The sequence below is a fragment of the Podospora anserina genome, chromosome 2 (genome assembly GCF_000226545.1).
Source record: "Podospora anserina S mat+ genomic DNA chromosome 2, supercontig 2".
In the NCBI taxonomy this organism is placed as follows: domain Eukaryota; kingdom Fungi; phylum Ascomycota; class Sordariomycetes; order Sordariales; family Podosporaceae; genus Podospora; species Podospora anserina.
In genome coordinates this window covers 973,897-994,263 of record NW_001914858.1, presented here as the reverse complement: position 1 = coordinate 994,263, position 20,367 = coordinate 973,897, and the positions used below count along the sequence as shown (strand labels likewise).

The 20,367-nt window shown below is 52.5% G+C and overlaps 5 protein-coding genes across 5 annotated transcripts; 3 read left to right on the top strand and 2 right to left on the bottom strand.

Annotated features, from left to right (window-relative positions):
• Nucleotides 1-381: 381 nt before the first annotated feature.
• Nucleotides 382-2,238, bottom strand: PODANS_2_2540 (uncharacterized protein; the record flags this gene model as incomplete). The annotated part of the gene is made up of 1 exon (XM_001910964.1): nt 382-2,238. One exon carries the CDS (start codon nt 2,236-2,238, stop codon nt 382-384), a length of 1,857 nt encoding a protein of 618 aa, XP_001910999.1.
• Nucleotides 2,239-2,811: 573 nt separating this feature from the next.
• On the bottom strand, nt 2,812-4,957 carry PODANS_2_2530 (uncharacterized protein; the record flags this gene model as incomplete). Its single annotated transcript, XM_001910963.1, has 5 exons — nt 2,812-3,415; nt 3,469-4,237; nt 4,290-4,628; nt 4,682-4,762; nt 4,825-4,957. 5 exons carry the CDS (start codon nt 4,955-4,957, stop codon nt 2,812-2,814), a joined length of 1,926 nt encoding a protein of 641 aa, XP_001910998.1.
• A 927-nt stretch (nt 4,958-5,884) lies between these two features.
• On the top strand, nt 5,885-8,382 carry PODANS_2_2520 (uncharacterized protein; the record flags this gene model as incomplete). Its single annotated transcript, XM_001910962.1, has 4 exons — nt 5,885-5,977; nt 6,036-6,166; nt 6,227-8,096; nt 8,152-8,382. 4 exons carry the CDS (start codon nt 5,885-5,887, stop codon nt 8,380-8,382), a joined length of 2,325 nt encoding a protein of 774 aa, XP_001910997.1.
• A 656-nt stretch (nt 8,383-9,038) lies between these two features.
• On the top strand, nt 9,039-9,806 carry PODANS_2_2510 (uncharacterized protein; the record flags this gene model as incomplete). The annotated part of the gene is made up of 4 exons (XM_001910961.1): nt 9,039-9,040; nt 9,142-9,262; nt 9,366-9,690; nt 9,793-9,806. Coding segments are annotated over 4 exons (462 nt in total), but the record flags the coding sequence as incomplete, so codon positions are not given.
• A 5,117-nt stretch (nt 9,807-14,923) lies between these two features.
• PODANS_2_2500 (uncharacterized protein) lies at nt 14,924-19,880 on the top strand (the record flags this gene model as incomplete). Its single annotated transcript, XM_001910960.1, has 2 exons — nt 14,924-19,183; nt 19,233-19,880. The coding sequence occupies 2 exons, from the start codon at nt 14,924-14,926 to the stop codon at nt 19,878-19,880; spliced, it is 4,908 nt and encodes a 1,635-aa protein (XP_001910995.1).
• Between the last annotated feature and the right edge of the window lie 487 nt (nt 19,881-20,367).

The following is a 20,367-nucleotide window of genomic DNA, read 5'->3' as shown; positions in this document are numbered from 1 at the left end:
GTGGTCTTAGCGTCAATCAATTGCACCGTGCACGGAGGTTGCTTTCGCCCGACTTCCGTGTCTCAGCGCCTTGGCCGGTGCAATTGTTCCCATTCCCTTTGTAAAAAGTTTCCGAGGTGATATGGTAGTGGAGGAATTGATGGAAAGGAGTTCGCGGTTGGTGACTACCCGCGGCCGAATTGAAATTTAAAGCCGGGCTGCAGCGGGTGTAACCGCCCCCGCCCGCCAACTGCTGAAGATCATGTACAGTTGCCACCGGCACTTGGCTGTGTGTGTATAAGTCCGCACCACCCAACCAGAGAGCTTACAGTCACGATTAGTACAATCACGCAATTCAACTCTAACCAGACCACCGGTATTCTTTAGACAGTACTGTCATCATCAATTCGTGCACCTCTCCTCCGGCTCCCTCCACTCCAGCCCAACCCCGTTAAACACCCTCCTCTCCGCCGTCAACATATCCGGCGCCGGCTCCCCCGTAACAGGATCACTCTCCAGATCAACCCACGCCCCATCCTTCCTGCTCCTCACCCCAGAGCTATCAAACTTCAACCCCTTCTCCTTCTTACAATACCTCCTCAAATCCCTCTGAAACGTCGTCCCCGACGTCCACCCCAAAACCGCACACCCAGCCGTTTTCCAAGGACTAATAATGATATCCACCCTCCTATGCGGATTGGTATTCCTCCCCTCCCCCTCATAATTTGGATCCTGCCACACAACCAGCGCCTTATCCAAAGTATCAAACCCGCTCCCCGCCACCCTCGAGTCCCCCTTCCAAGCAACCGGTTCCTGTCCCCGTTCCGTATTTGCCGTGCTAAGCAGCAGCGTATGAGTGATATACCCCCTCCTCTCCAACCCAACAACAATCCTCTCCACAAACCCCCTCGTGGCCTCCTCATCCCGATGCGAAAGCACAACATCCACATCCCCCGACTCCTTCTTCCCCCTCCTGTACCCCCCAACAATAACCATCCCAAACCCCTCCTCAATCTTATTCGCCTCCTTCAGTATAACCCCCCCGATCTCCTCCACCTCTCTCCTCGGTATCTTGAGCAAGAACTCGTCATAATACTTCACGCCAATCTGCTGCACCCTTGTCAACCCATCCCACCCATACTCGACCACATCGTCAATGTCCCTCCACCCCTTGTTGTAAAACTCCCTTGCTGTCGTCTCTGCCACGCCCCAGATATCATAAAACAACTTTAGAACCTGAAGCTTGGGGTCGGACTTGTACTCCTCCGCTTCTTTGAGTGTCCCGCTGGTTTTGTACTCTTGGTATAGCAACGCGATCTTTTGGCCGCAGCCGGGGAGCCGGGCGACTTCGTTTTGGGTCTGGAAGGGAAAGGGGTAGGCTGCTACTGTTGCTATGGCAGAGCTGTAGGCGCGGACGCCGATTTTATCCCCAGTCAGGGTGCGCGCGAGGCGGATTTGGAGGAGGAGGGAGATGAATTCTTGGTTTGGGGGGTTGGCTGGGGTGGAGCGTTGACACGAGTAGGTTGTGTGCAGGCAAGGGGGGATGGGGGGGAGGTGGGTGTCTAGGTCGTGTTCAGAGGTTGTCTGCCTTAGTAAGGCAGGGCGTTTGGGGGTTTTGGTGACTGGGTGGGAGGCGTAGGTTGAGCCTGGTTTTTGGGAGGAACCCTGGGAGGAGTATCGCTTTTGAGAGGAAGGAGGTGTACGCGGGTGGGAGTCTTCATGCGCTCGCGTCAAGATGTTGGAGGTGGATTTGGTAGGTGTGGTTTGGACTGAAGCTGGAGCAGGGGGTGGCTGCATGGCTTTGCGGCCGCGGTAGATGGCATATTTGTCGTCTAGAGGGAGGACCTCGCCGGCGGAAAGGGAGTCGGTGAACCAAGATAACTTGGCAACTTTGACGGTTGGTTCGACTTTGGGAACGGAAACTGGTCCTACAAGACGGCGTTGGATCTCCCCTTCTGAGCAGGTGTCAGAGTCGAGATCTGAACTCCCAAGGGCCGGAGTCGCAGACAGTCGGATTCGCTTCCGAGGAGGTGAGGCTGGAGGTGTGCGTTCATCTTTTTCGACTTCTTCAGTGGCAAGCTTGCGCTTTCTCAGCTCAAACAGCGCGCGCTCTTTGCGAGAAATCTTTCCGAGAATGACCTCTGCCTCGTTGATGTCGTAAGTCAGAGTAGGTATTTGCTCTACGAGTTCTTGAAGCTCTTCGGATCCTAGATGACTAGGTAGGAGGAAAATAACGGGAAAATCAAGGTCTGCTGGCATTTTTTGGTATCGCGCAGTTGTGAGAAATATGAGTGATCATCGTGTACTGCGGAGGATACCCAGATAGTACTGTAAGAAGGAGCTTCAAAATGGATATATCCAACAATGGGACATGAGAGCTATGGTTCGGATGAAAGTGGTAGAGTAATTCCAAAGTCGCGAATGGTAGCTCAAAAACTTATGGTGAATATAGTAAATGGCGATGAAGCAACAAGCTCCATGCCCGCTGCGGCTGTATCGCCGAGGGTTCCCTGTCGCTTCAATGACGTGCATGGAGACGGGAGCAGCAGCTCCCGTGCTGGAGTGAAGTTCAGATGGGATGCGACGAATCAAGCGACTCAGCAGCAAAACAAAGAGGAATACGACCGTGCAATTGAAATACTGACACTGTGCTATCGTATTAATATAAAGAAACTCCGTGCGAGCGAATACAAATCTCACACTGTCATCAGTCGAGCGAAAATGGTGACATCACCAAAATCATCAACTCAACGCCCTCAATCTGCCTTACCCCTGAACCCCTGAAACCAAGACCTTCACCAAAAAAGAAATCTTGACGTGACGGGCGAGTAATCACAAACTCTTTGTCCGAGAAAGTGGCTTCTGGATATGCTCAGTCGGGAACTTGAAGTTCTTCATGATGTCCTGCGACCTAGGAGACAACTCGCTCAGGACCAGACTGTCCCCATGCAATTCCACAGGCTCCGGCTCTGCTGGTGGTGCTGGAACCGCCTCCTGCTGCTTCTCAGGTTTCACCTCCGGTGGTAGCTCAATCCGGGGCCTCTCGTGTCCAGCCACAGGTAGTTCTGGATGGGGCTGTTCATGACCCTCCACTGGCAACTCAGGATGTGGCTGCTCATTACCAACCACTGCCAGCTCCTGCCAATGCAGTGACGACAACGTCGGGGGCTTGTCGTAGGCCGTGTGAGAACTGATAGATTGACCCACAACCGTGGATGGCAGTGGCTGTTTCTTGTGTCTGCGCCTGAAGAACAGAAATAACCCGAATACTGCGGCTAGTACGACAACGCCTCCGACTACCCCTCCCACAATGGCAGCCGTATTACTTCTGCGCGCGTAGCTGGCTGGGCTCTCGTCTGGGCTGTTGTCGAAACGGGCGATAGAGAATATGTGTTCGAGTTCCGGTGAGGCGAAGCCTGCTTCTGGCTTGAGGCCCCTAAATAGAAGTGTCAGCGTCAAGCCTCGTACCTCTGGTTGGATTCGGCTTACCTGGTATTGTAGTAATCCTGAACTTCTGGAGCGGGCGCATAAACGGCAGGATTCGCTGTATACGAGGTGTTCCAACCCATGGCATGCATGTCAAATATCGCCAATCCTCGGTGGAAAGGATCAGGGGTGCTGAAAGCACTAATGTAATCGGATATGTTATCTGAGGAGCCGTTCCGCTGCTGGCGTTGTTGTTGTGCGCCTGAGCTGTCAGCTTGTTGTGTTGTGTCAACACCACCGATAATCAAGACTTGACTTCCGCCAACAGGGTTGCAGGTCAGGCCGTGTCGTGGGTTATGTGACGGATAGTCTGCTTTGACCCAATGAAATCCAGGAAGCGTAAGCACAAAGGCACTGTCATAGGACAGCGACGACGACCCATACTGCCCTTCCCAGCCCGCGTAGACCAGCACCTCATAAGTATGATTGTTGGATGCCAGGCCGGCAATGCAGAATTGCTTACGAGGTTGGGGAGTATTGCCGCTCGTCTTTTGTTCAAACCATGTCTGACTCTCTGGGTCGTATACCTGAACTCGCCGAAAAGATATCAACTCGTCGGTCTCGACTCGTCCTCGTCCACCTTGCTCGCCGCCTACATTGATCAAGATTCCGCGATTTCCAAAGTTGGGCACGTAGATCATGCCTCCATACCGTTCCAATCCCCGAGTAGACACGCCAGACACCGTCTGATTTGTGAGTTTGTTAGCGGCAAAATCGTAGGTGTCGAGGTTGCTGAGGGTGGTCTCCTGGCCTGTCTCATTGCTGATGACGCCTACCCAGGAGAGATGTTAGCTACAGCCCTAGATGCTCTCCATTAGACATACCGCCGAGAAAGAAGCCCCGGCCATCGCCACTGCTTGTTTGTCCTTTGTAGGGCCGTGGGAGGTTCACGAAACCGGGGTCGGCAGTATCGTTCAAATTTCTCCAGTCACCCCCGCCTGATCCATTTGGAACGAATGACCACAGGCCCTGTGAGCAGAGCGCTCCATCACCAAAGAAGGGCTCTGTCCCGGCAAACCCCGTGTATAGTACTCCATTCTTCTCGTCGACCCAGATGCCACCGTTTCGCAAGTTTGGGACACCTTCCGGTTTGGAAGACGATTGTATGTCGATCGTATCATTGGGCCAATCCTTCGAAAGATCAATGGATAGCAATGTATTTGCTGCAAGCCGTCAGCTCATAGACGGAGTTCTACAAAATGCACAGGTGGCTTACAGTACTGGTAGACAATGTTTCTTCCGCTCTTGTAGGAGAACTCGCCTCCGTCGATGTACACCCATCCGTTCAACACGGCCGCTGTTTGTATGGCATCGTATCAGCGGGAGCCCAACAACGACTACCCAAGAAACTTGACTTACAGGAATGGAATGCTCTCCTTAAAAACACTTGGTCGTCAACATCGCCATCTGCTTGTCGAGGACCAATTCGATGGCTTAGTGAGATCTTGGCAGTTAGAAGACACCACAGGAACAGAAAAGATTTCGCCGCCATGGCTTGAGGGACAGATGTTCTTCAGAAAGATAAAAGAGGAAGACAGCAGGTGAGGATGACAAGCAGACTGAAGGATACTAGAGAGCAGGAGTCTCTCTGTCTGTCTAATAGCACTGCCATGACTCGAGTTATACCGTTCAACGCTGAAGAACCGGTGGCCGGTGGACGGTTGCTAGACCAGCAGGAGTCGAGGCCTGGAACTGAACAAAAGTCTATGGTCTCCAACTGCAAGGTTCGATGGCGTGGAAGTAGTTCATCGTTAATGGCATTTGCATGATCTGGCGAGAAAAGATCGACAGAGGGCGGAAAACAAGCCTTATTATATTTTGATATGTAGACAAATATTTACTCGAGAATGATGATGTTCAATGAAAGTTGAAGTTGAGTTGACCGATGCCAAGCAATCGCCAAAAATGGCTTGGCACGACAACCTGCCAGGGGTGTCTGCAGCAAGGAATGCAGCTCCAGCCACATGCATGCGCCACAACAGCCAGCATGGACCTGGAACTTGTCCTTTTCCAGTGAGGGGACAACCTCGCCAGAGCTCCAGCAGCTGGCCAAAGCACCACGACTCCCTTATCCGCCGCACTGCTACGATCCCGGCTGCCATCTTGCGCTTCACCATCTCGAGTTGTGATTGCTCGGCGTCGGCATCTCTGAGCTAGCCACAACCCCACCAAGAAGGTATTAAGCCTCCTCCTCTTCGTCATCCAACCCAACTACCTCCCCAACTCTGAATCACCTGTCTGCCTCGCTGTCCAGTTCACCAAGGCCCTGGACTCGCACATGCTGATGCCACCTTTCCTATAGTCCAAGACAAGACCACGTCCTCGACTTCGGCCGCCATCTTCCCAGTCACACAAGTACCTCGACTCTTTCCATCTCCGCAACTCCGTAATTCGACTATCCCCGAACATTAGTGCCATCATGGATTATGAACAACTGAAGGAGTCGTGGGGTGAGGTAGAGGATCGCGATGGAGTTCGGCTGAGTTGGAATGTGTTCCCAAGCACTCGCATGGTTAGTGCACCTGCTCAAGGCAATCTGCCGAGTATTCGGTGGCTAATGTTCAACATAGGAGGCTTCGAGATTAGTCGTCCCCATCGGTGCTCTGTATACCCCTCTGAAGGAGAAGCCCGACACACCTTTGCTGCAGTTTGAGCCTGTCACCTGCAAGCAACCCTGCCGCTCAATTCTCAATCCTTTCTGGTAGGTTAATATGACGTTCTACCCTTGACTATCTGGCCACTTTGCTCACATCTAGGACAGCCAGGTCGACACCCGCGCCCGCCTTTGGATCTGCCCCTTTTGCCTTTCCAGAAACCCCCTCCCGCCGCATTACAAGGATATCACGGCCAATGCCATCCCACCTGAGCTTCATCCCGCCAACACAACTATCGAGTATAGACTTTCACGACCAGCCCCGAGCGCTCCGATTTTCCTCTATGTCGTCGATACGTGCCAGGAGGAGGACAGCTTGGCTGCTCTCAAGGAGTCCCTGATCATGAGTCTGAGCCTTCTCCCTGAGAATGCTCTTGTTGGTTTGATCACCTATGGAACGATGGCCCAGGTTCACGAGATTGGATACACTGAGTGCGCGAAGTCTTACGTTTTCCGCGGCAGCAAGGAGTATGCTGCTAAGCAGGTGCAGGAGATGCTCGGCCTCACCGCCCCTGCCCTTCGCCCTGGCGTGCCTCCTCACCAGCAGACCAGAGCTTTCCCAACCGGTCCCGCCGCCCGCTTCCTCCTCCCTGTCGCCCAGGCCGAATTCCAGTTGACAAAGGCGCTCGAGCAGTTGCAGAAGGACCCATGGCCTGTTGCCAGCGATCGCAGAAACTTGCGCTGCACTGGTGTCGCTCTCTCTGTGGCTGTCGGTCTGCTCGAGACCTCTTTCCAGAATGCTGGCGGCCGTATCATGCTGTTCGCTGGTGGTCCGGCCACGGAGGGCCCCGGGATGGTGGTCGGCCCTGAGCTGAGAGAGCCTATTCGGTCGCATCACGACATTGACCGTGACAACATCAAGTACTACAAGAAGGCGTTGAAGTTCTACGACAACCTCGCTAAGAGGACAGCTCACAACGGCCACACTATCGATATTTTTGCTGGTTGTCTTGATCAGGTTGGTTTGCTGGAGATGAAGGGGCTTTGCAACTCGACCGGCGGGCACATGATCTTGACCGATAGTTTCACATCGTCCATGTTCAAGCAATCCTTCATCCGAATCTTCGAGAAGGACGCCGACGATAACCTCCTGATGGGCTTCAACGCGGTTCTCGAAGTTTTGACTACAAAGGAGCTCAAGGTCACTGGTCTCATTGGCCACGCTGTGTCTCTGAACAAGAAGTCGACTTCGGTGGGTGAGACTGAGTGCGGTATTGGCAATACTTGCTCGTGGAAAATGTGCGGCATTGACCCCAATGCCAGTTACGGTATCTACTTTGAGATTGCTCAGGGCGGCCCCTCGCAACCCCAACAGGCGGCTCAAAGGGGTATGATTCAGTTCCTCACATACTACCAGCACTCGTCTGGTCAGTTCCACCTCCGTGTCACCACCATCGCCCGCGACCTTAGCGGTCCAGCCGGTGATCCGGCGATTGCCCGGTCGTTTGATCAGGAGGCCGCCGCTGTGTTGATGTCCCGTATTGCGGTTTTCAAGGCGGAAACCGATGATGGACCGGATGTCCTCCGCTGGGTCGACAGGATGCTTATCAGACTGTGCTCACGCTTTGCCGACTATCGCAAGGACGACCCTTCGTCTTTCCGCCTCGAGAAGAACTTTACGCTTTACCCACAGTTCATGTTCCACTTGAGGAGAAGTCAGTTCTTGCAAGTGTTCAACAACTCGCCTGATGAGACAGCTTTCTATCGCCATGTTCTTAACCATGAGGACGTTAGCAACTCCCTCATCATGATTCAACCCACACTCGATTCATACACTTTCGACCAGGATGGCGGTCAACCAGTGCTTCTGGACTCGACCTCTATCCAGCCAACACACATTCTCCTCCTCGATACGTTCTTCCACATTCTCATCTTCCACGGTGAAACCATTGCAGAATGGAGAAAGGCGGGTTATCAGGACCAGGAGGGCTACGAGAATTTTGCCGCTCTCCTGGAGGCTCCCAAGGAGGACGCCAGGGTAAGTCAAGATTGCCTGATCTATTCCAACACATTTCATACTGACTCTGGATTAGGACCTCATCACGGATCGTTTCCCTCTCCCACGTTTCATTGTTTGCGACCACGGCGGCTCCCAGGCTCGTTTCCTCCTCTCCAAGCTCAATCCCTCCACCACTCACACATCAGGAGCTGGAGCGTACGGCGGTGTCGGAGCCCAGAGCGCGCAGACCATCTTCACGGACGATGTGTCTCTCCAAACCTTTATGGAGCACTTGATGAAGCTGGCGGTGAGCGGGACAAACTAGTGTGGTTGTTAGAGTGTGAGAGGGTAATTCAGCCCGATCCCGGGATTTACTCATTACTAGAAAGATGGTTTTGTGATTTGTTTAGCGTAGTGTTACGGAATCTATACCAGAGAAAACGGAGTTTTTGGAAACATGTGATGTGCCTTTGATGTTAGTTGAGGCAGGGGTGGAAGCGTTGCACAGTATGTGATCTCGATAATTGAAATATTTCTCAGTATCAAAAGCAGATATTTCCCATTCCTTTGCATGCGCTTTGGTCCATTGAATCGAGCTCGGTTCGTTATCTCCAGAGAGGCTCACTCAGGGGGGAAGCAACCAACTTGCATATCGCCAAGAGGTGGGTCCGTGTGGCTGGAGGGAGCTTCCCCTCCACGAAACTGTGGCTACAACCTTGCAGGCCCCGCCAAACCTCAATCAGCCACACAATCAATTTTCTTAGGGCAGGTCGGCAAAACCCACAACTGCGATTTTTGATTTCGTCGTCTTGATACTTGGCCCGGCCGCACTCACCACGAACACACCCAAGTCCGTCGTCAGATAACCAGCCGACACCATGCGTATGTCAACCCCAACGAATCGACCAAATGAATTAATGCCAGAATACTGACTTTGGGCCATGTGCAGCTCCCAAGGTCGACCCCAACGAGATCAAGGTGATGTAAGAATTATTCCCAGCCGAAAACCGCACCTCGTCTCTCCCCCGCGCCGACAAGGAATTGGAAAACGAACGACAGGAAACTGACGGATATGGTTTTGCAGCACCCTCCGTGCCACCGGTGGTGAGGTCGGTGCCTCTTCGGCTCTTGCCCCCAAGATCGGTCCTCTTGGTCTTTCGCCCAAGAAGGTCGGTGAAGATATCGCGAAGGCTACTGGCGACTGGGTATGAAAAACCACACCACCCCTCCGAGAACCGAAGAACCGAAAGAGAGAGAGAGAGAGAACACGATTTCTGACGAAACATAATTTTTTTGCTGCGAATACAGAAGGGTCTCCGGGTGACCGTCAAGCTCACCATCCAGAACCGTCAAGCCGCCGTTTCCGTCGTCCCTACCGCCTCTTCCCTCATCATCCGCGCCCTCAAGGAGCCCCCCCGTGACCGCAAGAAGGAGAAGAACATCAAGCACAACAAGTCCATCACCCTCGATGAGGTTATCGAGATTGCGAGGACGATGAAGTTCAAGTCCTTCTCCAAGTCCCTCGAGGGCTGCGTTAAGGAGATCCTCGGCACTGCTTTCAGCGTTGGCTGCCAGGTTGACGGCAAGAGCCCCAAGGCCATCAGCGACGCTATCGCCAACGGCGAGATTGACAGTATGTGTGGCCATTCATTCTACGACATTTGGGGGGAGATCTGGACGGTCGATTACGGGTAGAGAGAGGGGATCATTGCTAACAGTTGGTTTTTTTTTTTAGTTCCTGAGGAATAAGCGCGTCGTTTACGATAAAAATTATGGTCGGATTGGGATTCTCTTGGCATGTGATTAGGAGTTCAGGGCTTGCTTTACATCAGGCTTGCCAGACTACGGCAAATCAAATCAAAAGAAGATGATTCGTGGCCGAGCATGGTCTTGCCAGTACATATGTTTTGGCTTTCCGGGGATAGGTGCGAATTGCTTTGCTACTTTTTGGGACGGGGGAAATTACGACACACACACAGAGGACCTTTTTTCCAAAGGAGTTGAGCCCTTTAATGGGTGAACCGCGCCTATCCCGCGTTCCTTTTTTGCCGCTCCCTGATGAAACAGTTCGCCCCGAGATACCCATACCTATACCAAATAACACACCAAGATGATGAAGAAGAAACCAGACCCTGACGTTCGCCCCAAACTTTGACCTTGCTTTCGGTAGGACTTTTGGGTTTCATTATCTTGTTCCGGAAGATTGATATTTGCGTCCCGTCTGATTACTCACTATGGCTTGTTGGAGGGGCGTGTGTAGGCGCTGTGGAAGTCGAGGTCCTTTCTTTGCTGTTGTTTTCTGATGAGTGTGATTGATGTCCAGGGCTGTAAGTAGTAGATACGAGATGATGTCACTGGCATTGAGAGCATGCCTGGTGTGGTGTGTTGCAGGTTCGTGGAGTTTTGTTTCCGGGTGATACGAGGTGAGGGCGCCACCAGCTTCAGAATGTTCGTGTTAGGCCATTTATCATGGTTTCATTTCCAGTTGGGGAAAAACCACTGGTTTGTATGTTGACGATAGCTGGGGGCTTGTTTGTTGGTGGTGGTGGTGGTGGTGCTCTAATGAGAAGAAGTGCTCTGATATGTAGGTGGATTTGATGACTTGATGATGGCTTACTTTGGATAAAGTTAAGGATTCCACTGGCGTGTTTCGGCACGAGTGACTTTTATGTATGGGCTTGGGGGGAGTGGAGGGTGCAGAGTGGAGGACGGGATATGAAATGATCAACATGGCTTTTTCAAAGATGGCGAATGCAAGGTTTAAACTTGCATCGAGGTGTCATGAAAAGGAGAAGTCGAGGGTGTTTCTGTTCATCTATTTCTCTCTTCTAAGGCCTTGGTTTTATACGACGCGGTTCCTAGTTCTCTTTTTGTCCTATGATACGGGTGGGATGGTGTTGCTCTTTCGTGTAGAAAATCGTTAACTTTTTTATTTTAGTTGTCGAAACGATGTTCTCGTGGGATTTGGCAAGGTGTTGGTATGAGTTTTGACTATGGGTTCGAGATGAGTGTGAATAAGCTTGATCTGAATGTCTTCTTGACGCTTGTTCTGACCGTCCAGGGGGGTTTAAGAAGGGGGTTAAGAGGAATTTTGGCTTGGAAATGCCAGCTAGGGATTTGAAGATTGGGTAATGAATGTGTGTCTCTTTTCTCTTGATCATCTTCAAAATGTTGTATTTTTTTCGGCGCCAGGTTCACCGTCAAGGCTCATGGTTCTTCTGTGCCGTGATATAAGCATCTTATTGTTTCACGGGTCTAGCGAGTTTCTTTTGAGCATTTGGAACTTGGGAACCTATCTAAAGGGGATGAGGTTCCGGTGCGGGAGGTTCAAATGTCTGGGTGCGAGCGGTTCGGTTCGGATTTTGATGAAAGGATGAAGGCCAAGAGTGAAGGATACCGAAGGGTTTGAGGCACAGCAGGTCTCATCGTTGGGAGACAAAATTACGTGGCCAGTTCAGTCGTAGGGCTGAGGTTGTACTTGGCTGCCTCAGTTTACATACATGACAATTCAAAGTCTTGAAGAAGACGTGCAGGATAGTTGCAATGATGTTTCTAACAATGGGGGTGGTTTATCGATGATTCAAGTATGTTCGTGGTGTTGAGATGGGATTATGGCATGGCATTGGTCCATACCGAATGGCACAGAAGAGGCGCATGACGAGGCGAGGACACGGGTAACTATGTAAGTAAGATAGGATGGCGCAGCTGGGTGTTGATCAACCGTTTGTTCATGGGGGGTTCCGGTTTCTTTCTTTCGGGCCGGATCCGTTGATTCATGGCTTTGGATTCGAGGAATTGCGGTGGTTGTTTGCTATTCTTTCATGCCTTGGCAGGTAAGGTACATTATGCTAAGTATTTTTTATGCAAGTCACTGTCACTGTTGTGCTTCACAGAGAGGAAGGAGGGTGGGACGGGGTGAGTGACAACGGCTCACGGCAGGAGGGGATATGTTTCAAGGGTCACAGATCAGTGAGTGAATGATGGGCGTTTGGTGTTACCGTGGGGTTGTTGGGTATGTTTAGAATATTGGGGTATCTTTTTGAGGTTGAGTGTGAGAGAGTAGTTAGGTGAGGTTGAAACTCCCAGATTTCCCTTCTGCAGAAACGAGAGACACTCAAGTGCCGCAAGTGCCGCCGGAATATGCGCCGGGTGGCAGTAGGTATGCAGAGCTTTTGCAGGTGACCATCTTTGGTTCAGTGAGGGCGGGTTCAGAATTACCTGATGTTTGGTTCCTCAGCTATGAGAAAGAGTGACCCTCAATCTCAGACAATGTACACCAAAGTAGGTTGCATGATTGGGTTAGGTAGTAATGTACGGAGTCCGGGGGATGAAGAAAGACGGGGGATGGTGTGGTGAGTAAGATGGTTGGGACCTTGGGGTGGTTGGATTGGGTTCTCACCGACTGGTTTCTGGGGATTTTCTGTTCTGACTGATCTCACTCGTTGATGGGTTGGTGTCTTGGCTGTCACTTGTTATCACAGTATAATGCGAGCATGTGTGGTGGGTGATACGGAACCTTACATATAGGGCTATCCTCTGAGCTTCTGCGAGTGAGCAATGGGAATGGAGAGGGTTGGGTGGATGTAACCTAAGCTGGATAGTAGGCCGGTAGGTGAGGTAGGCTGACGGCGTGAAGTATGTGTATAGGATCGAGCATGGCATGAGGGGGCGGGCCAGTTTGGTGACCATTGGGACCCCGATCAGACCCCAAGGGGAAGTCTATTTTGTAAGAAACAAATAGACGCTGAAAACAGTGACAGACCGTAGATGTGATAATGTCTGCCGCGGGTCTTGAGAAGTTTAACCTTGCATGAGGCTTTCCACCAGTCGTCGTTTGAAAAGGGCCATCTGCGGGGTGAATGGTGGGATGGGTTTGGATCTGCCTGTGGTGCTCACACACACCCACCCTAATATTGACACAGCCATGCCACGCAATGCTGCTTGCAACTGCACCCCAAAACTCATGATGAAGCGAGGAGAGCTGTCATATTCTGCGTCGTAGAGCTGGGAGGGGAAAGGAAGACTGGGCCGAGTTTGCCGAGGGAAGAATGAGGGGCACGGGATAGGGATGTTTTCCAGAAAAATGCAAGATTGATACGAAGACGGGCTGTCCAACACACCCACTCACCCAGCCTGATGTGGGAGACGCCCAGAAGTAGGCTCCAGATGAGATGATTGGAGTCTGCATGCTGCGACTCGCATCCATGGGATAGACAACCGACCCTGCCTTTGCCCTGCCCTGACCCTTGCTGCTTGTGTCCACAGGTCCCGCACATGTCCCTCAGGTCAGAGGTTTTCCTTGTGTTGCTGTGCTATTCTGATTCTTCGGGCGGCGGGTGACGGCACATCGCCCGGCGCATAATACTGTGTGTCTCTCTGGTCTCTCTTGTCTCTCTGGTCTCTCTTGTCTCTCTGGTCTCTCTTGTCTCTCTGGTCTCTCTTGTCTCTCGTCTCTCTGGTCTCTCTGGTCTCTCTGGTCTCTTTTGTCAGTCTGTCAGTGATTGAGAGGTATCTGCCTCGTCGAGTCGCACAGCTGGCGTGGCATGGCATTTACTGAGGTGCCTATCAGATGTCGACGGCCATGATGGACCGGGATGAATCAGGTTTATACATGCCTTAGTCGAACCGTCGTAATGAAGCGAACCACACCCAGGGACGCGATCCATGTCCCTCATGTCCCGGAGGGTCACATAGCGTGCCCAGTGGTCTCTGAAGTGCTTCACAGAGCTTGGATGTGCTCGGCCCGCAGCCACTAATAGGGTGCAGCAGCGCCGTGGTGAGGTGACGGTACCTTGTTGGAGGTTGAGGGTGGTGCAGCGCTGGTGCAGTGTAGCAGCAGGGCTCTAGCGTTTCCATGCTACTGCTGCTTGTGTGGGGGGAGGCTTCCCTGCAGAGTTTAGGCCCGAGAACGCCCGCAGGCGCAGGCCCCCGTCGTGCACCAGCCTGAGTAAATGCGGCCCCATTCCACATTTTAGACAAGTGAGATTCCCGCCGACTTCCCTGTCCGTCTGCATTTCAACGTCAGGCCAGTTCCCGTCTCTTTTATTATTTTGAATAGAAGCAGTGCAGGAGAAGAGAGGGGACGATCCTGCTGCCCTGTTAGACCAGAACCCCCCCAATTCATCGCCACCGTCGCCGTTGATCACCGCCGTGCCGGGTCCCGATAATCCGATACTGATCCTGATCCATATCCACCTTCGACTGACAGCCAGGTACCTGACAAGGGCACTTTCATCACGCACCCACGCACGCACCTCCCGGGCCCTCCGTTCTCCTCTTCTATTCCACCACCGACCACTGCCTCCACATCAAACCCCGCCCCGACCTGATCGACTCCGGCTGAGGACACGGCCGTCGCTATTCACGAGCCCGGCGGTGCGGAGACGGGAGCTGTGGTTGACGCTGTTGTGGGCGCTGGAGAGAGTGGATGCGACCGCCCGTCGGACGAAACAAGACAGAATTTTGTGATTATTTTCCTCTGCAGATCCCGGACCGCAGCCGGGCGGAACTGGGGGGATCGGTGGGTTGATTGACTGAGAGGGGACGCAGGTGCATGGTTAAGAGTCTGGGCGAGATCCCAGCATTGCTCTTGTTTCGACCTTGCTGTCCACTCCTCAGATGGAATACCCTTTCCCGGGGGCCATTGTGTGCTCGACAACGTCTTCAACAAAGTCAACAATGCTTTGAGGTATTCACTGGGCAGTAACGAGTCTGGCCTGATTCCCCTCCCCCCCCCCAGCAACAGGCGACCCGCAAACCGAATCTCGACGCTCCTTACTTACTCTATTATCTACACTTCTCTGCGATACAATCTCATCGTCTTTCAGCAGAAGACATCACCAGCATACGTAGTATCGGATTCCACCATGTTACCTCTTGTCCAAATGCACCCGATGGTGCAACCACAGCTCGACTTACTCGGGCCCCATCAACCGCACGTAAAACATGACCTGGAGTACGTGTCGCATCACCAAAGACCACAGTTCGCGCGACCCTCCCCCTCGCTCCACAACACAGACTCAACGCCCCGGGCGTTCGCCATCCGCAGCGCCCAGCCAGCCCCGGCGTTGCACCGCATCACCACCTCGTTCATCCGATCACATGCCCACGACCACAGTTCGGAACACTCACTTAGACGCAAGACACCAAGCGGCACCATCGACAATGGGTACGATGGTTCGGTTGCCCACCTGGCCTCCGGACCCCCACCATTGAAGCACATGATCTTACCTGCCTCGTCAAGAATATTTCCGACTGCTGTGTCTCGGAGAACATCAGGGCTAACTGGGGTTAGCTACCATAGGTCAACACTCTCTGGATCATCATGGCCATATCAGGCACCGAATCCGACTGGGAGGCTCGATGGTGGGATGGAACCATTAAGTAGCCCACCTGTGACGCCTGGAGGATGGGGTATGGGAAGTACGAATATGATAACGAATCCGGCCGCGCCAGAGCAGACAAACTTTCTGCAACCAATACCCCAACAAAGCTACAACTCTGTGTCCAGCTTGCAGCCATTGTTAGGGCCAGGATACCACCAGCCGTTGAGTCAAACAGTCTACAGCCCGGGTGGCTACCAACAACCACAGCAACCACAGCAGTCGATGGTGTGGAGGAATGGTGGACTAGGGGATTATCGAACACCAATACCCCTAGCCAATGGCTACACACCACAAAATGCTGTCGTTGATAGTGCGTTTATGCCCTCGCAGTCGACCATACATGGCATGCCAAACGCACCAGGACTGGGCCAACCACACCCATTCCGCTTGCCATTGTCAAGCTACCCTCTTGATGATGGGTACGCTCGTCATGCTCAGGCACACATGGCGCACCATGGGGCTGCTCATCAGGGTCATGAGTCTCTGGCACAACTAGCTGGACATATTGCCCAAGGGGGCAGTGGCGGAGATGTTGCCTCGAGAGCAAGGTTCAAAGAGCTGGCCCTGCAGCAAGCACATAAAACATACAATGATCTGCTACTTTATCTAGGCAATGCGAAGAAAGCACACCACAGCCGGACCGGATCTTTATCAAGAACGTCATCGAAGATGGTGGTATACCCGAAACCCTCAATAGCACCGTTGGCGAGCGGAACCAAAGTACGACCTTCGCCAGCCCTCTCCGAACCAACAGTCAGCTATGCACAGCACATGGCACAGAAGCAGGCGGCAGCTAGGAGTATGGCAATGGGAGTGCAAGGAATGAATGTTGGAGGCTTCAACCAAGCGAGGAATCTATATTCAACGGGGCTTCAACAACGGCCATACTTTGAGACCGGATCACCACTTCACAATGCGAAAAATTCACTCGAGATGCTCACCAACCTATGTGAGCAAAGTGGATGGAAATGGGTGGATGGTATGCTGTTGGGAGGATGTCTCCACTATGGCCTTGAGCATTATGAAGATGCTCTGGAGTGGTTCAAGCGCATCGTGAGCATGGATGCTAGGTGCGTATTCCCGGTCTGGTCGACCGCGTTAGTTTTACGGGGTGATGCTAACAAACAGGACAGCCACGTCGAGGCTATTTCAAATATTGCTGCGACATTGTACTGCATGAACAGACAGGATGAGGCTGAACGGGAATGGTCTAAAGCGATCAAGCTAAGGCCAAGTTACCTGGAAGCAGTGGAACATTTGGTTGGCTTGCTGTGCTCGAATCATAGGAGTCAGGAGGCAGTCAACATTATCGAGTACATTCAGAAATCGTTGAGGATGTCTGGAACAAACGGAACCGTACATGAAGTTAACGAGACGGCGAGCGAGGCCGACACGGCGTCGACTGCCACGATGCGAGAATTGAGCCCCGACAACTTTGTGCTAGACGACCTCAACAACGACAGCCCGACCCAGCATTTTGCCCGAACTGCAGACAATAGCCACGTTCCAGGTTTTGGGTCAAGCGGATATGCGATAGCTGGGACCGAGAATGGGCGGATGATCCTGCTGATACACGCCAAAGGAAACATGCTGTACTCGTTGAAAAATATCGAACAAGCCTCGGATGCTTTTGAGGAGGCGGTGCTCATCAGCGCTGGAAGACAGGTTCGAGGGGTGCGATCGCTTATCAGAAGGATCCAAACCGTCCTAGCACCGAGGGATATGCATTCAGGGCAGCTTAGGGGTGCTGTTCAGGCGAACCTGTCCGCGCCGTTGCTTCTGTCGCCAGACAGGGCCAAGCTTACCGCACAGCGGGTATTTACTTCGCACGGAGGACTCTTGCCGGGACTACAATATGTTCCCGAAGGTACTCACAAGAAATCCGTGGTTGCCACAACGAGCAATTCATTGTTGTCGCTAGCCAAGATCTTCCAGGACACCATGTCGAATGGTGGGCCAAACACCGGTATGGTCAGACAGCCTGCTGGAGTGGGCGATATTCTGGCGCTCTATTACCTGTCCTTGTCATTGCAGGAAAGTCCGTCAACAGCAAACAACGTCGGCATCTTGCTCGCTAGTGTTCAGCAGACGTCTACCCAAGTTCACTCTGGGCCGCCTATGGACTTGGGGAATCTTCCCGCTATCCCTGGGATCGTACCAGGCAGCGGCTTATCGCTCGCCCTGGCTTACTATTATTATGGCCTTACCCTGGATCCAAAGCATGTGCACCTGCATACCAATCTGGGCAGCTTGCTCAAAGATATCGGACAGCTGGATCTTGCTATTCAGATGTATGAGCAGGCTGTGCAGTGCGATGGAAGCTTCGATATTGCATTGACCAACTTGGCCAATGCTGTCAAGGATAGAGGCAGAATCAGTGATGCCATCGGGTATTACAAGCGAGCTGTATCGGCGAATCCCGATTTTGCTGAGGCTGTTTGCGGGCTGTCCACTGCGCTCAACTCGGTTTGCGACTGGAAGGGTCGTGGTGGTGTTCTGCTGGCAGGTGGCAAGTTTGACCGCTGGCATGTTGACGAGCAAGGGATGCTTCAGGATGTGAAGTCACAAGGCCAAGGCAGTGGGCTGATGAAACGTGTGGTTGACATTGTCGGGCGGCAGCTGAAGGAGTCCAGCACTTGGGGTGTTGGCGCCTTGCAAGATCAGACGATTGTGCAGCTGGTGGCGCAGTTAAGGGATGCCGGAGCTGGGATCACCGACCGAGGTCTGGATGTTGAAACCGAACTTCGAAAATGGGCTGGTCGATCGTGGGAGGGCTCAAGAATCCTGAGGTTGATTGAGCGGTCGACGAGAGCTGCGATGCGGTGCTGGTATGTCGACAAACATGTCAAGGGCATCAAGTCATCAGCTGGATACAGGCGGCCGCGGCCTCCTGCCAGCCTTTCGATTCCATCTGCGCCGACGGTGTTGCCGTTCCACACCTTTACTTGCCCGTTGACAGCCAAGGACATCCGGATGATTTCGCAGAGGAATGCGCTAAGAATATCGTGTTCGACGCTTCGCTCACCTTGGGTCCCAGCTACTGTATATGAACCACCGGAGCCACCAGCCCCTTATTTCAAGGTTGGCTATGTCTCGTCTGATTTCAACAACCACCCCCTGGCACATTTGATGCAATCTGTCTTTGGCTTTCACAATCCCAACAAGGTCAAGGCGTATTGCTATGCAACCACAGCCAGTGACAAGTCGATCCATCGCCAGCAGATTGAGCGTGAAGCGCCCGTCTTCCGTGATGTCAGCACGTGGCCATCAGACAGACTGGTCGAGCAGATTGTGGCTGATGGCATTCATATTCTGGTCAATCTCAATGGGTACACCCGCGGAGCGCGCAATGAGATCTTTGCCGCGCGGCCTGCGCCGATCCAGATGTCGTTCATGGGCTTTGCTGGGACGTTGGGAGCCGAGTGGTGCGATTACCTCCTAGCTGATACGACGGCCATCCCTCCCTCGACACTTCGACCACACCGCAACAATTTAAACCTGGGAGATGTCTTCCGGGATGAGGCCTACACGGAAAGCGAGGACTGGATTTACTCGGAGAACATCATCTTTGCTCGGGACACGTTTTTCTGTTGCGATCACGCGCAATCAGCAGATGGCCACAATGAGAGGCATATGTCCTGGGAGGATGACCAGAAGAGAAGGTGGAGGATGCGGAAGGAGTTGTTCCCCAAGTTACCCGACGATGCTATCATCCTGGGTAACTTCAACCAGTTGTACAAGGTATGCTCACCTCCCTTTTTCATATCATACTCTCCCTAACAAGATTTAGATCGACCCAACAACCTTCCGTACATGGCTCCGCATCCTGGCTTCCTGCCCCAAAGCCCACCTCTGGCTGCTACGATTCCCCGAGCTGGGCGAAACCCACCTCCGCCGCACAGCTAAAGACTGGGCTGGGGAAGCCGTCGCCTCTCGCATTCACTTCACAGACGTGGCACCAAAGCAACAGCATATTTCTCGCGCCCGAGTTTGCGATCTCTTTCTCGACACGCCCGAGTGCAACGCCCACACCACCGCGGCGGACATCCTTTGGTCTAGCACGCCATTGCTCACCCTCCCACGATACGAATACAAGATGTGCTCCCGTATGGCGGCTTCCATCCTCAAGGGTGCGCTTCCAAAGAGCGAGGAAGGGGAGAGAGCAGCGAAGGAACTCATTGCGGAGGATGAGAAGCAATACGAAGAGTTTGCAGTGGGGTTGGTGAATAGGATGGGCTACCAGCTGGTCAGGGGACAGGATGGGGAAGTCTACGGGAGGGGAGAGGGAAGACTGGCGGAGATGAGGAGGTTGCTTTGGGAGAGCAAGTGGGGGTGCGCGCTGTTTGATACCAGGAGATGGGTGAGGGACTTGGAGGAGGCATATGGGCGGGCTTGGAGCGATTGGGTTAACGGAAGGGGAGGGGACATCTATCTTTGAAGGGGCTTTTGTTTAATGTGTGGGCTTTTTTCTTTTTCTTTTGATGCATGGCGATGTGCCTAAATGTTTTTGGATATTGAATTCTGGGCATTGAAATGAAGGGAAAGAAAAGCTAAAAAGCTATTTGGGAATTTGAGTGAATATTTGGGATATGGGACGATAGGAAAGAGATCGTTTTGGGGTATTTGGATTGGAAATTTTGGATGATATGATATCCATTTGGAATTTGTTTGTTTGTTTGCGTGGTTTTGTTTGGTTATTTGTTTCTTTTGGAATTTGCCTGTGTTGGCACTTTGGTCTGTTTGGTTTTCCTCTGAACATAGGATGAAGGGATGTGAGTTGATTTTGTGTTCTGCGTTGTATCCAGTTTTGGGGTGTTCTGATAGAGCGGAGGTTGTTGACCGCGATGGTCTGAAAGGGGTTGAATTTGAGATGCTTGATACCATTTGCGAGCGTTTTGTTTGACTTTTGCTGCTCTATGCTAATA